This window comes from Toxoplasma gondii, chromosome VIIa (genome assembly GCF_000006565.2).
Source record: "Toxoplasma gondii ME49 chromosome VIIa, whole genome shotgun sequence".
NCBI classification, from domain to species: domain Eukaryota; phylum Apicomplexa; class Conoidasida; order Eucoccidiorida; family Sarcocystidae; genus Toxoplasma; species Toxoplasma gondii.
The window spans coordinates 4006221-4018785 of NC_031474.1; the positions used below are offsets into that span (position 1 = coordinate 4006221).

The following is a 12565-nucleotide window of genomic DNA, read 5'->3' on the forward strand; positions in this document are numbered from 1 at the left end:
TGTTCCTTGAAAGGGTTTACGACGAGTGATTTCTAGAAACTATCGCTACAACTGCCCCATGTGTGTCCTTGTCTTTTGGGGCTTCTCCATAGACACAATTAGGAAATCGATACAGACTATGCGTCTAGGAAGAGGCACATGAAAGGCAGTGCATGAAAGAAGGAATATGAGCTTTCCGCGCATGCCTATCGCGCGGTAGGGACACTCTACTGTAGAGCTCAGAGCTCCACACACCTTTTCAGGGCAAAGGATGGCCATCTATACTTGGTCACAATGTACATCGGCCGCGTAGTGGAATAACAATGTCGTAGGATATTGACATCCAACACTTTTAGCTGTCATAAGCAGTCCATTGGGGTGGTGGTGTAAGCAATCAGAAAAAAAGTCAGTGCATGTCTATCTGCAATAGGAAAGACGCAACTAAGATCTGCATCGTGCAATCACGACTACCCATATATATATATATATATATATATATATAGGCAAATGCATACATGAAAACATTTGATGCCATACGCTCTGCATGTTGAAGCAAGGAAGCGTCCATCCTCTAGTTCGCTCTTCTAATTTTTCAGGTGGGAACATATCTCAGGAAACAGGGGTTCCCTCCGCGAGTCGCGTCGTAGTTCCGCACTCCTCACAATCACAACCAGTTAAAAATAGCTACAGGATACGAAGATACACAAGAGAGCGAGAACAAAACAATGGAAAAGAAGTGCGAGATAGTGAACAAAAACAGCAGGGAGCATAGCAGCTGCAACGAATGATTTCGGGTAGCACCGGTGTGTGTCTGTCTCAAGCACAAGCACGTGTACTTTCCCTCTATTTCGTCCTCCCCCGTTGCGTGTCTGGATTTCTGTGTGTCCGTATGTCTTTCTCTTCTCCGTCCCTCTTTGTACCCCCTTGTCTCTCTTGCTATGGTCAACGCTGGTGTCGCCTGCGTCCTGATCGCGTCCTCTGTCGCTCTCGGGTGACAGTTTCGGAGGCGCTGACTCTCCTGCTTTCCACCTTTCATCGTTCTGTGTCTTTGCCTGTACATCTTTATTCTTCTCTGTTTCTCCGGGCTACTGACACGCTTTTTCTGGGGACTACATACTACGAGTTGCACTCCTGGTTTACATCTTAACGGCGTCTGTTTCCCGGCTCCAAGTTCTACTGTGCTTTTCATGACCATGTTAAGTGCATTAAGCATGATTATATCCAGCTTATCTTCGAGAACCCAACATGTGTATACCTGCTGTACGAATATATTCACTCAGTTTTCACCTCTACGCGCTTTTGTCTTGTCTCGTTCGATTACTCAACATGCGCTGTTCGTGCCGTTCGGTTATCAGAGAGACTGCCGCAGTTCGCCCCCTCTCGTGGTACGAGAGGAAGCATCGGGCAAGAAGTATCGAACTCGCGGTAAGAACAAGCGAAGACATACGCAAAGAGGGGAAAGCAGACGAAGATAGGAATGTCCCCGTCGTCGCACAAGATGATGTGTGCCGCCGTCCGACCTCGGACAAACAGAAACACGAACGACATAGACAAAGCGAGTCCAAATTCGCGTCTTCGTGGGAGAGGGGAAGAGTGAGCTTTGATGTACTACACCTCTGAAGGGACAGAGCCCCATCTAGAATCCGGGGGTTCTCTGGGATAGGCTGAAAGATGTCATTGGCACACTCGCGAGGGCGAATGGACGCGAGTTCGTCTTTGCGCATGCAGGAGCACGAGAGGCAGAGAGTTCGGACCGACAAGCATTTTTCCCTTTTTTCCGCCCTCGCGTTTGTTCCTTTCTCTTTTTTTCCCTGGAACGTGGTTCGATTCCGTGCTCATTTTCTTCTATTTTCACCAAAGTAAACCCCAAGGACAGGAAGCCACAACTCTCTCGAATCGCCGTTGGTCGACACTCAACGGGGCAACGCGTTTTCTGTTTCTCACCTTCAGTTCGCTGGATTCCCCCGCCCAGTTTCTCTTCTTTCCCTTCTCTTCCACGCTTCCTGTACGGTTTTTCTCGGTCTCAGCTCGTTAGTTGCCTCCACGCACATGGGGTCGCTCTCCTCGAGCGCCGCGCCTCTCTTTTTTTACGCGCTCTACCCTCTCGTTTTCTGATCGAGCGTTGCCTCTTCCCGAGACCTTTCTCTGGGGAGAGGATACATCGTACGAGTTCGACTCCTCGTTCAGGTCTTGAAGGTCGTCTGCCCTCGCTCATATCTGCTTCTCCCCTGAGCGCGCCTGCTGACCACGATGGCTGCCGTTTCGTCTTTTTCTTCGACTTCGGCGAGAGCAGAAGAAGAAGGGAGGGCGCCAGGCGAGGAGTTCAGAAGAGCAGAAGAGAGAGGACGCAGGGGCGCGGGGGGCACCCAGTTGTCTTACGGCGAAGGCGAACGGCGGCGCGACCGAGATGCAGAGAGGGAGAGTTACCTGCGCAGACACAAAGAAGACTCCAGACACGAGCGAGAAAGGAGGAGACACCCGTGTCCATCCGACCACAGACTGGGGGCCTTCTCTTGGCGACGGTATAGACAGCGAAACTCCCCCGAGGTCGAGGGCTACGCCCCCCGACGAAGTCGGAGCCGGACGCCTTCTTACGAGTCTGCTCGACGAGGTCGAGACAGAAGAAGAGACGAAGATATCTCCTACCGAAGCCGACAGAGAAGCAGAGAGAGAGAGCGAACTCAATGGAGAACCCCAGGGCCCCGAACAGACCACAGGGAAGACAACTACTCGAGCAGGAGAGAGCGACGACGGAGCTTCTCCGACGACCCTGGGATGGACCGAAGAGACAGAGGACGCGATGCCAGAGGAGACAGCTACAGAGACCTTCGAGAAGAGGCAGGCGGAGACAGCCGCAGCGGGAGAAGGGAGGACTCAGGAAGGCGTGAGGAGACAGAGGGACGACACGGCGGAGACACTCCAGACGAACGCGAGACCTGCACTGGCATTCAATTCAGTCCCTGCTCGCAAACGAACAGAGATGAACGAGCTGTTGAAATTGAAGACGAAGGCGCAGGTAAATGCCCAAATCGTCTCTGCCTGTCTCACCAGTCAACCTCAGCATGCTTTGCTCTCATCGAAATTACACGCGTGTGGATACGCACATGCATATCTATATATCTATATATATCTATATCTATATATCTATATCTATATCTCTATATCTATATATATATATATATATAGATATGAATTCACTGACATGAAGATGAGACGCATATGTGGGACTATGAAAACCTGTTCTGTTGTGTCTGTGGGGAAGATCTGAACGAAGTGAGTCAGCCAGAGGAGTCTTCCTCTGATCAAGACGAATCTGAGTAAGTCTCCCTTGCGGCTCTCCTCAACAGAGGCGACTTGGTGAGCGCGACACCCGCTGGCAGTCTGTGTGTGGAGCGTTTTTCGTTAACCTTAAGAGCCGGCGCTGGCTTTGGAGACGCGGGTGTCTCTTTCGTCAACCATCGCATGCGCGCCAGTCCTCCGCCAAGCACCTGCTCGTTCTCTTTTTTGGTGTGCATGGTCTCTCAGGTCCAGTCGGCGCGTCCACCTCGGCATCTCCTCTCATTCTTCGTCCTCGAGGGGATGGAGTAGGACCGGCGCATCCTTCGACTTCGTCGCAGCTGCCTCCTCCCTTCAAGTCCTCCTACGGGGCCACCGACGGCGACTACAGAGGCCCTCTGTCTGGGTCCGTCGTTCGCTTGTCGCCGGTCTCCGCGCCCGCCCAGGGCTTCGCTCTGGGGCAGCGAGGCCCCGAAGATGCCACGACGGGATTCCCAGGAGACAGGCACGAAGGGGCTCAAAGACAGCAGCATGCGTTCGACGATGGGAGCCGACACAGGGGACCCGAGGGCGTGCGTCTCGCTCAGGCCGTGACACCGGGTATGGGAGGTGAGAGACAGAAGGCGAAGAACATGCGTTTGCGGTTCAGGGGCCGAGTTGTGTACGCCGCAGCACGGAGAGAAGGAACGCTTCCGACGCGTTTCTCGCAGTGGGCGGGGGTGTGTGCACATCTCTTCATCCCCCTGTCTTTCCACTTGATTTCTAGTCTCATTGCTTCTCACGTGTCTTCCTGCGGTTATGCGCTTCATCCTTCCTGCTTTCCACGATTCCCCGCTCCGGTGTGTGTCTACACTTGATGGGGCCAGGCCTCTCTTTCCGTGCGGGTCGGGTCTCCATGTGCTTCGCCCTCTTTGGGTCGGTTTTGTGGTTTCCCCGTCGGGGTCCAGAACATCTTCCTCTTTTTCTGCGCGGCTCCCCTCTTTTCTGTAGTCTCCGTATCGTGTCTAGCGTCGCGCCCGCTGCTCCGTCGCCTTCCAGTCCTTTGGTTTCTTCTCCCTGTGTCTCCTAGGTCGCCCTGACGCCGCGGGCGCGGAACCGAACTCTCTGCAGCCCTTTGGAGCCCAGATGTGCCGTCCCCCGCCTCCGCCTGCTCCGACTGCGTTTCCGTCTGTCCCGCACAGTCAAAGTGACAACCACTTTCGACCTTCCCTCTCGTCGCAGCATCCTTCACATCCTCATTCCTTTCCTCCGCCGAGCTGTCCTCCTCACTTTCCTTCGCCTGCTCCGCCCCTCACGGGCCCACCAGCCGGCCTCTGTCCCCGCCCCGGGGACGGGTCCCTCGGGCACTGTCGCCCGCCGTACCCCCCGCCTTTGGTCATGGGCGCGGCTGGCGGCAGAGCGGTGCCGGGAAACGGAGAAGGTCCGATGTTCCTCAATGCCTCTTCTGGGTTTCCGCCCTCTGGCCCTCTACCGAATCCGACGCACGCCATGGTTGCTCCGCCTCCGTACTTTGGGCCCCCCCGAAACGGCGGGGGCCTGAGGCCCGGCCCTCCACCCCTGCGACACGGGCCACCTGCAGGCCCGTTGGGCTCCGACGCGCCCGGACGTCCGCCGCTCGGGACCGGCGGCCCCCCGCCCAACTGGGTCTCGGGGCGTGGCGAGGAGAACCCTCGCGGCCCCGAGGCTCCAGGCCGGCCAGCGATGCAGCGGCCGTTCGAAGAGGGGACGTGGAGAGAGACAGGGGGCCCCGGCTTCCACGACGAAGGCGCGACCTGCTGCGGCGCAGAGAACACTGCTGGGACCGCACCCGTCGTCCTCAGGCTTGCAGGTGTTCCAGGCCCTTTTCTCACACATGAAAACATGCTCTCCTTCTGCTCCATGGTGAGGTTCGAGGGTCGAGGTTCGCCTTTTTCGTTTCTTTCTGTGGAGAATCGCATACATCTGGGCATCTGCGGCTGGGGTGCAAGTGTCGGGAGCTGGTCTGTCGCTCGACTAACGACGAATGGAAAACAAGGGAATACCGCCTCTGCATTTCGCATGCGTTCCACACTCGACCGTGTTTTCCCTGTTTGTTCACTTTGTACATCCGTCGCTCGCGTATCAGGAAGAGTTGCCTGTTCATCTCGCTCTTTCTGCGGATTTGGCCTCCGGCGCTTCTGCATCGTGTTTGCCACTCTCGAGCTCTTAACGTCTCCACTGCTTCCGCGGCTTTGATCGCCTTCTCAATCGGCTTCTTCTTCTGTTCGCAGTTCGGCCAGGTCGCTCACGTCGACGTACAGCCGGGGCAACAGTCAGTTCGCGCCACGTTCGCCGATCCAGCCGCAGCTGCGGAGGCCGGGCGGAATGCTCCGCGAGCATTTGGGGCTCCTGCTCTTGTCGTAAGTTTGCGTGCGAAGGGGCGAAGGCAGCGCTATCGGTTTCTTTCTCGGACCGCAATCGTCAACTCAGAATCCACGTCCAGCCCTGTGCGATAAATGAAATTTCTTTATGTCTGTGCCGTAAGTATATATCTCTCGAGTTACGAATATATATGCAGATGTATATACACCGTCCGTGGGTGTCTAACCTGATGCATGTGCATCTCTGTGTGGTGCTTCATTCATGCCTCAAGCTGGACTCGCACCTTTTTTACCTCGTGTCTACGCGTGTAAATTCGTGTTTTGCTTCTTCAGTTTCCAGGATCTCGAGATACGTCAACGTGTGTGTGTGTGTGTATGTAGTCACATCTTGTCTTTGCGGATCTTTCAACCTTTCTACGCGGGTTCCTCTCTCGCTGTCTCCGCCGGATTCGCTCGCCGGTTTCGTCTCTCTGTGTGAGCTCGTGTCGTGGTGACTCCCAGTGCACCGATGCTGGCCACGATGGCACCTAAGAAATCCTTTTCGCCGACTGTCGACTCGCGGGGACCAGCACTCCAGGCAGTCCCTGTAGCGCGTGACTGATGGGGGATGATCTCAGTGTCTTCGGATCTTGACACGCACCCGTTGTACAGCTGGCTGGAGCAGTCCACTGGGACGGTGGTGTACAGCAGTCGTGAAGAACTTGGTTGTCTCTGGGGCGTCGCAGGTTGAAATAATCTCGCAACTCAGTGGCGTCTCCGGGGGAGCTGTCTCCGCGGTATCCCCTCCCTCTGCGCTCCACGAAGGAAGCGCGTCGAACGCCGTCCTAATTCACACGCCGGGTTCCAACAAGTTTGTGTCTGCGGAGTATGTGGAGAAGCAGGTAGGTCAGAGAGAGAGAGAGAGAGAAAGAAGGAAGGTCGAGCGAGGACACAGGGAGAGAAACAGCTCAGTGGTCGGCGCGAAAGGGAACAGGTAAAACATGCGGTGGTGGATTTGTGTTGTGTGGGGTGTGTGTTTTCAGAAGCAACTGGAGGAGCTGCAGCGGAAGAGAGAGCAGTGCGCGAAGAAAAAGCAGGAGTTACTTGCGAAATTGACTGAAAGTCTAAAGGTCCGCAGCGGGTGGAGAAGGAATGTCCAATGGAACGAAGGTGGAGACGTGGAGACGCACTATGTTCTGCTCTCGATGTCTCGCTCCCGTGTCTCTCCCTCCACTGCTTCCGCTTCGCTTCTTTGCGTTCTCTGCCTCTCGCCCGTTCCTGGCCGGCGACGTTCTCAGTTGGCATAGCTTGTCCTCTCTCCTCTCTGTTCCATCCTCTCTTCTTTGTCCACTCGTATTTGGTTCCTTCGTCTCTCCTTTGTCTCTTCGCTTTCCCCGCGTTACACGCCTTTTTGCTCTGTTTCCTAATGTCTAGCCTGCAGTGTTTTCTTTCTTCTCTCCCCGTGGTTCGCCTCTCCTGTCCTCTTTACGCGGGTGCGCGCCTTGACGTCGGAGCGCTGTGCTGCATGCGCCGATCGCGTCTCCTGCGTGGTGCCCCGTTCTGTTTTTGTCAGGAAGCGATCGCACGCCTGACAGACGCTCAGACGCCCGAAAACGAAAAGGAGGCGGTGCGCGCCATGATTGCGTCTATCAAAGAGAAAATCTCTCTTCTCTCCGACGACAAGCAAAAAGGTTCGTACCACAGCTCGATACAGCTGTATCTGCAGACGAGCAAGCAAGACAGGTGTGTGTAGATTTCTCCATTATCGCACCGAAGCATCTGCGTGTGTCTCTCTTCCTTCCGCGGGAGAACAGTATCTCGGGTACAGGCGCTCTAGAGCATGATGAGCAGCCCGGCGAGAGACTGCGATCCGAGGTGGAGAGAGATACTGCAAAGCATTCGTGCGTAGTGGAGCCAGCGGCTGACGCCGGTTCAGAAGGCAACGTAGTGCTTTCATGCAGGCATTCACAGACACTTTCGCACTCACGTCACCGCATCCTCGTCTATGCGAAGATGTACAGATGGGAAAGATGGACACCCATCTTCACGGAGACCGGGCTTCAGAGATAGACATCGGCGAACACCGAATCAAGCGGGCTTTAGCGTTGCTTTGTCCTGTGTGACCTGTGGTTCTTTCAAGACGCTCGTCCGGAAGAGGAAGTACGCTTGGAAGAGAAGCTGCGCCGCCTCCAGGCCGAAGCTGTCGCTCGTGGCTTAAACCCGCGCCTGCTGCTCCAACAGGCGGCCGCCCAAAATCCTTACAAGCTCGACTTCCGAACGACTTACATCAAGTGTTCAGGTCCCGCTCTTGACAACATCCAAGGTACAGAAATTGCAAAGGCGACAGATGGTGAAGGGCATGAAGGCCGCGACCAGGCTTTCTCCGGACAGCACATTGAAGAACGTCTCAGGCAAAACATTTCAGACACTGCCTCCTGAGCTGCTTGATTGCATGCGAAACCAGAGCGTGCTGAGATCGTGAGAACCTCTGAACGGAGAGAGAACAAAAGGAGTGACAGTTCAGCGAGTGAACAGGACTGAGAGGGTTTAGGCTTGATGGCATCGATGAGTTTTCTAGACAGCCTCCCGCTCTCATGTTCTCGTCTCCTTTTAGGAGACAGTATCGCTGGCGGCTGTGCCGCTCACGCACCGTCGGTGCTTGCGTTAGGGTCTCTTCCTTGCCTGCGTTGTGCTTTCTTCGCGTGTCTGCCTCGCGTATTCCACGAAGCTGTGTCCCTCTCACCTACTGCGGAGAAGTTGCTGGCTTCGCGCAGGGAAATCAGAACTGCACTTGAGAACTGGCGTTTACCTACAGTGCTTCGATCGTGCTCTTGGCTTTGGGGGCATGCTTGCGATGTTCTGGCCTGTCGCAGGTGTGACGGTAGGGCTTCTTCAGTGCCGTGAAAGGCACGTCTGCCGCTTCGCCTGTCTGGCGGGAGCATCATATGCTTGTTGTCTGACGAGAAACAAGAGAGTCTGTTGTGCTTTTTGCAGACCAGGAAACCTTTACCGAGTGGGTGCTCGCTCACTCAGATGCACTCTTGGCTGACGCAATCGAGGCCATACTCAGAGTCGAAGAAGGCGGCACAAGTTTCTCCTGCCTCAAGTACATCAATCGACAAGCGGCCGAACAGGTGCGACGGCAGACAAAAGTGCGACAGCCATCGTGGAAAGAAACTCTTCTCTCTTTTCTGCGTGGTGCCAATAGAAAAACAAAGTCACTGAATATTATGTTCCGAAAGCTCACCATGCATACATGCACATGTACAAATATCTATGTGTATTTTTATGTAAACATGAATGTGGGTGAAGAGGTTTGTCTGTATTTCCGTTGGATTCGGTCGAGTACGTGAAGACATCGTTTCGAACGTTGAAGCCTCTCTCACGTTGTCTTCGGTGTCTTGGGTTCACCACCTGCTTCTGTCGTGGTTGTTTTCCAGTCCGTGTTTGTGTATCCCGGTTGTTCCGTGTGTCTGTGCTGGTGTTCATTTCCTATTCCGGTATCACTCGTATCAACAGCGAACGAGAACGACTACTCATGTGGTAGTATGTTAGTCCCCGCGTCCTGCGAGTAGTCGTCTCCGAGGGATTATTCAGCAGCTTTTTCTGTGGTGTATTCGTGCTCCGAGGTGAACTTCTGATTCAGAAGTAGAAGGCGTGTGTCTCCACTGTGTATCAAAGTTGTGTTCTGTTACCGCAGCTTCGAGGCCGCTCAGTGTGTGTCTGTGTGTGAGTCTGTTCTACGCACTCCTGTTAGCTGCCAATGCACTCGAAATGCATGATTTTCTTGTGATTCGGTATCTGTTTCGCTACGCGATCGCTGTCAGGTGATGAGAAATCGCGCGTCGCTGGATGCGCACTTGGAGTGGATGGCGCCGCCGGCGCTGCCGGAGGCGCCTGCATGCGCCTCGGACGCGTCGCTGTTTGAGGCCCGCGAGGGCGAAGAGGAGCCACGGACCTCTTCCCTCGCTGCGGCGTATGACTCCCCTCCCGGCTTCGCTGCGGCTGCGTCGAGCGACGACCTTGACGGCCGGCGTTCTCTCCTCGACAGCGATTTAGAGGCCTTGAGGCGAGAGGAGAGTCGAGCGGAAGAGAGAAACGCGGCTGTTGCCCACACGCCTGGCACAAGCGACAAAACACGAACGGGCCAGACAGCGAGCCGAGACGGAGGCAAACCATTCGACCAGCACCACAGCCTCCATGAGACTGAGGTCGACTACGACTTCGAGTAATGGGACGCGGCCCCAGAGCCCAGAGACAAAGAGACAAAGGGAGACTTTCTCCCTCGACATCCGTGGAGTCTCTACCGAGTGCCTCTGGAACATCTGGAACCAGCAGAGTTCTGAACACTTTGCATGCGCGGTCTTGTCCGCGGCGCCTTTCTTGTGTTGACGTTTGTTTGTTTTGCCGACGACGTACATGTGATCTGTCTCTGACACACGGGGTCGTCCTTCCTTCCTTGCGCAACCCCCACACTCTGGGGAACAGGGTTCCTAAGGTGACCTCGGCTCGTCAACAGCTGGAGGTGCTTAGGAGAAGCAGCGAAGGCTGTTCAATTGAAGGGGGAGGGTTTGGGCTTGGAACTTCCCTGCGGACTGCCTCGTGTGCCTTAAGTTGGCCTGAAAAAAAAGGGAAACGTAGGCGAGAGCTCGACACCAGCCCCTGCACGTAGGGCACAGAGACGAGACAAAAACACAGCTGAAAATAAACGTTGATCGAATCAAAAAATGGCCAACTTGCCAGGTGATACCGTCTCAACACATGTGGGAGAGAACCAGAGGAAAGAGAAGGAAAGACAAGACTGAGGGAGGGAGCGAAGACAGAATGAGAAACAGACGAACTCGCGCGTCTCGTCCGTCGTTCTCTGCGTGACGGCGCAAAAGGTTACGGTAGACAAACAGGGACAAGAGGCTTTCTGTGGACAGGAGGACTTCGAGACAAGTCGACATCTCGCTTCCTTCCTGTTGACGTCAGGACATGCTCGCGAGCGGGATTCGTCTCTGGTATCGACGCCGCGTTTGTCACCCTGTTCTTGTAGTGGTCCTTTGAGTTGCTGTTTTGAGATTCTCTCCGCGATTTCGCACTCTCTGCATTTCCGTTAGAAACTGTTGCGGGAGTGCAGTTTTCTTATTGTCCCTGCGCTGTCTTTCCTTTCTTATCACCCTGCTTTGTTTCTTCGTCCTTTTGCTTTTTTCAACCAGTCTTTTCCCTCTCGCTTTGTTTTTTTTTCTGCATCCACTGTCTGTCACCGGTTTCTACGGTCCTAAAACCCTCTCGTTCTCTCGTGGGCCTTTTTCCCTCCTGTCTGCAGCATCTGTGTTGCTCCTGTCTTCGGCAGCTGTGCTCTGCGTCTGGGCGTTTACCTTCACCCTCACTTGTTCAGTTTTCACTCCTGCCTTTGCACCGTCCACCAGCTGTCGGCTGTTTTTTATGTCCACGCGCCACCTGTCGTTTGCTGTGCCCCCTACAACTAGTCTGCTCGTGCCTTTCGGACTTCGTTCTTTCCTTGATTCGCTTCCAAATCTCACAGCGCTTGCCGCGTTGTTCCCTCACCCGGTGTGTGTGAGACTTCCTCTGCACTCCGTGTTTCCTTTGTAACCATGCTCTACTTTTTTTGCCGGCGCGCACTCAGCCGGGGGACAGGGCGTTCCGGTCCGTTTGCCGCCCTATACATTCGAACAGCGTTCCGCTGTCTCACCCAAACAGTCGGGCACTGCTTAGAACGCTTTGTAGCCTCCAGAGGGAGGTTCTCCCTGCGTCGTTATTTTGATACACTTGTCGAGGCGTCGTAGGCGAAACGCACTGCAGATAGCAAGCCATAAGACGTTTCACTTTTGCATCAGTTTCTGCTTACAACCGACAGCCACGACAAATGGGTCAGAGTAAGAAAGATCCGATATGAAACACGAAAGGTACATTGGCGCGTTCGGCATTTCAGGGTACACCGACGTAAGAGTAGGACGAACTAAACCCATCTAGCTTCAGGTGTTACCTGATTGGTATGGTTTGCCCTAGTGTTGCGTTTCCGCTACTTCTGATGAAATGGTTCTAGCAATCCTTCAGGCGTAGAAAGCCGCGCTTTGATGTACACCACCTCCCCGTTGAACTGCGTGGGACAGCTAGAAGTAGTGGATACACGAGAAGAAGGAAAATAAAGACGTGCACGCCCTGATAATATGCTAACTCATGCCCTGTTTCTAAGCAATTTTCGCAACGGCTTCGGTGAGCTGCATCCCTGTGCCGTCTACATGTGACATACGGTCAGCAAGCAAGAGAGTGATCTCGTTTTTGTTGAAAACGCATGGTTAAGGAGGAGCGTGGCTTACGTCTCCGCAAAGGAGAGGCAATCCTACAGGGAGACCTTGTGTAGGAGCGTGTTTTCCACGTTAGATTTACCCTTCAGTTTTTTCATTGCATCGTTTCGGATGATATCTTCCTTTCGCGACATTGATCGGATCATCTGGTCTGAGTGTTTCTTAATGGCTTGTCTCACCCATAGGCGTAAGAGGACTCAGCTCGAAGGTGGATGCTTTTAGGTGCCAAACTAGTTAACGTGGTGGCAGCAGAGTACAGAAGACATAGGCTAGTTCCAGCTCTCTTTGATGCGCCTTTGGAGAGCAGACAGGCACATGATTTGCAGTTTCCTCTGTTTCAGACACACTCGGCTTTGTATCTGATGGTGACTCCCCTCAGATTGGCAGCAGAGAATACCTAGTTCATCTACGCTCTACAGAATCATTCTTCTCGTCACACGACCACGAAAAGGTGAGTTCTGGTAAGAGAGGCGAGACCGGCAGGATGGCCCTCAGCTCGCCTTTCATGGAGAGTAATCATACTTCGAGTTGGGCTAATAGTTTCATTCCCGAATGCCTTTATTTGCCGGATCCAAGCTATATTGCGTTAGTAGAGCAATTCTGCATCCAGGGGCGTCACGTTCGGTTAAGTTGTACGCAGAAGGTGTGTTTGACGCTCAGACTTGTGTTTTGGAGTGC

The 12565-nt window shown here is 54.2% G+C and overlaps 1 protein-coding gene across 1 annotated transcript; it reads left to right on the plus strand.

Moving 5' to 3' along the window:
- The first annotated feature begins 1761 nt into the window (after window positions 1–1761).
- On the plus strand, window positions 1762–11195 carry TGME49_201140 (hypothetical protein). Its single transcript, XM_002367399.2, has 10 exons — window positions 1762–2995; window positions 3505–3864; window positions 4325–5136; window positions 5505–5633; window positions 6320–6475; window positions 6617–6703; window positions 7147–7264; window positions 7714–7896; window positions 8568–8707; window positions 9401–11195. Exons 1-10 carry the CDS (start codon window positions 2230–2232, stop codon window positions 9803–9805), a joined length of 3156 nt encoding a protein of 1051 aa, XP_002367440.1. The 5' UTR covers window positions 1762–2229; the 3' UTR covers window positions 9806–11195.
- Window positions 11196–12565: the final 1370 nt, after the last annotated feature.

Bases quoted from the DNA above. Each gene is read 5' to 3' on its own strand.
- TGME49_201140 (XM_002367399.2), top strand. From the start codon at position 2,230: ATGGCTGCCGTTTCGTCTTTTTCTTCGACTTCGGCGAGAGCAGAAGAA. The intron at 5,137-5,504 runs GTGAGGTTCGAG...TTCTGTTCGCAG, and splicing joins TGCTCTCCTTCTGCTCCATG to TTCGGCCAGGTCGCTCACGT. The intron at 7,897-8,567 runs GTACAGAAATTG...TGCTTTTTGCAG, and splicing joins CGCTCTTGACAACATCCAAG to ACCAGGAAACCTTTACCGAG.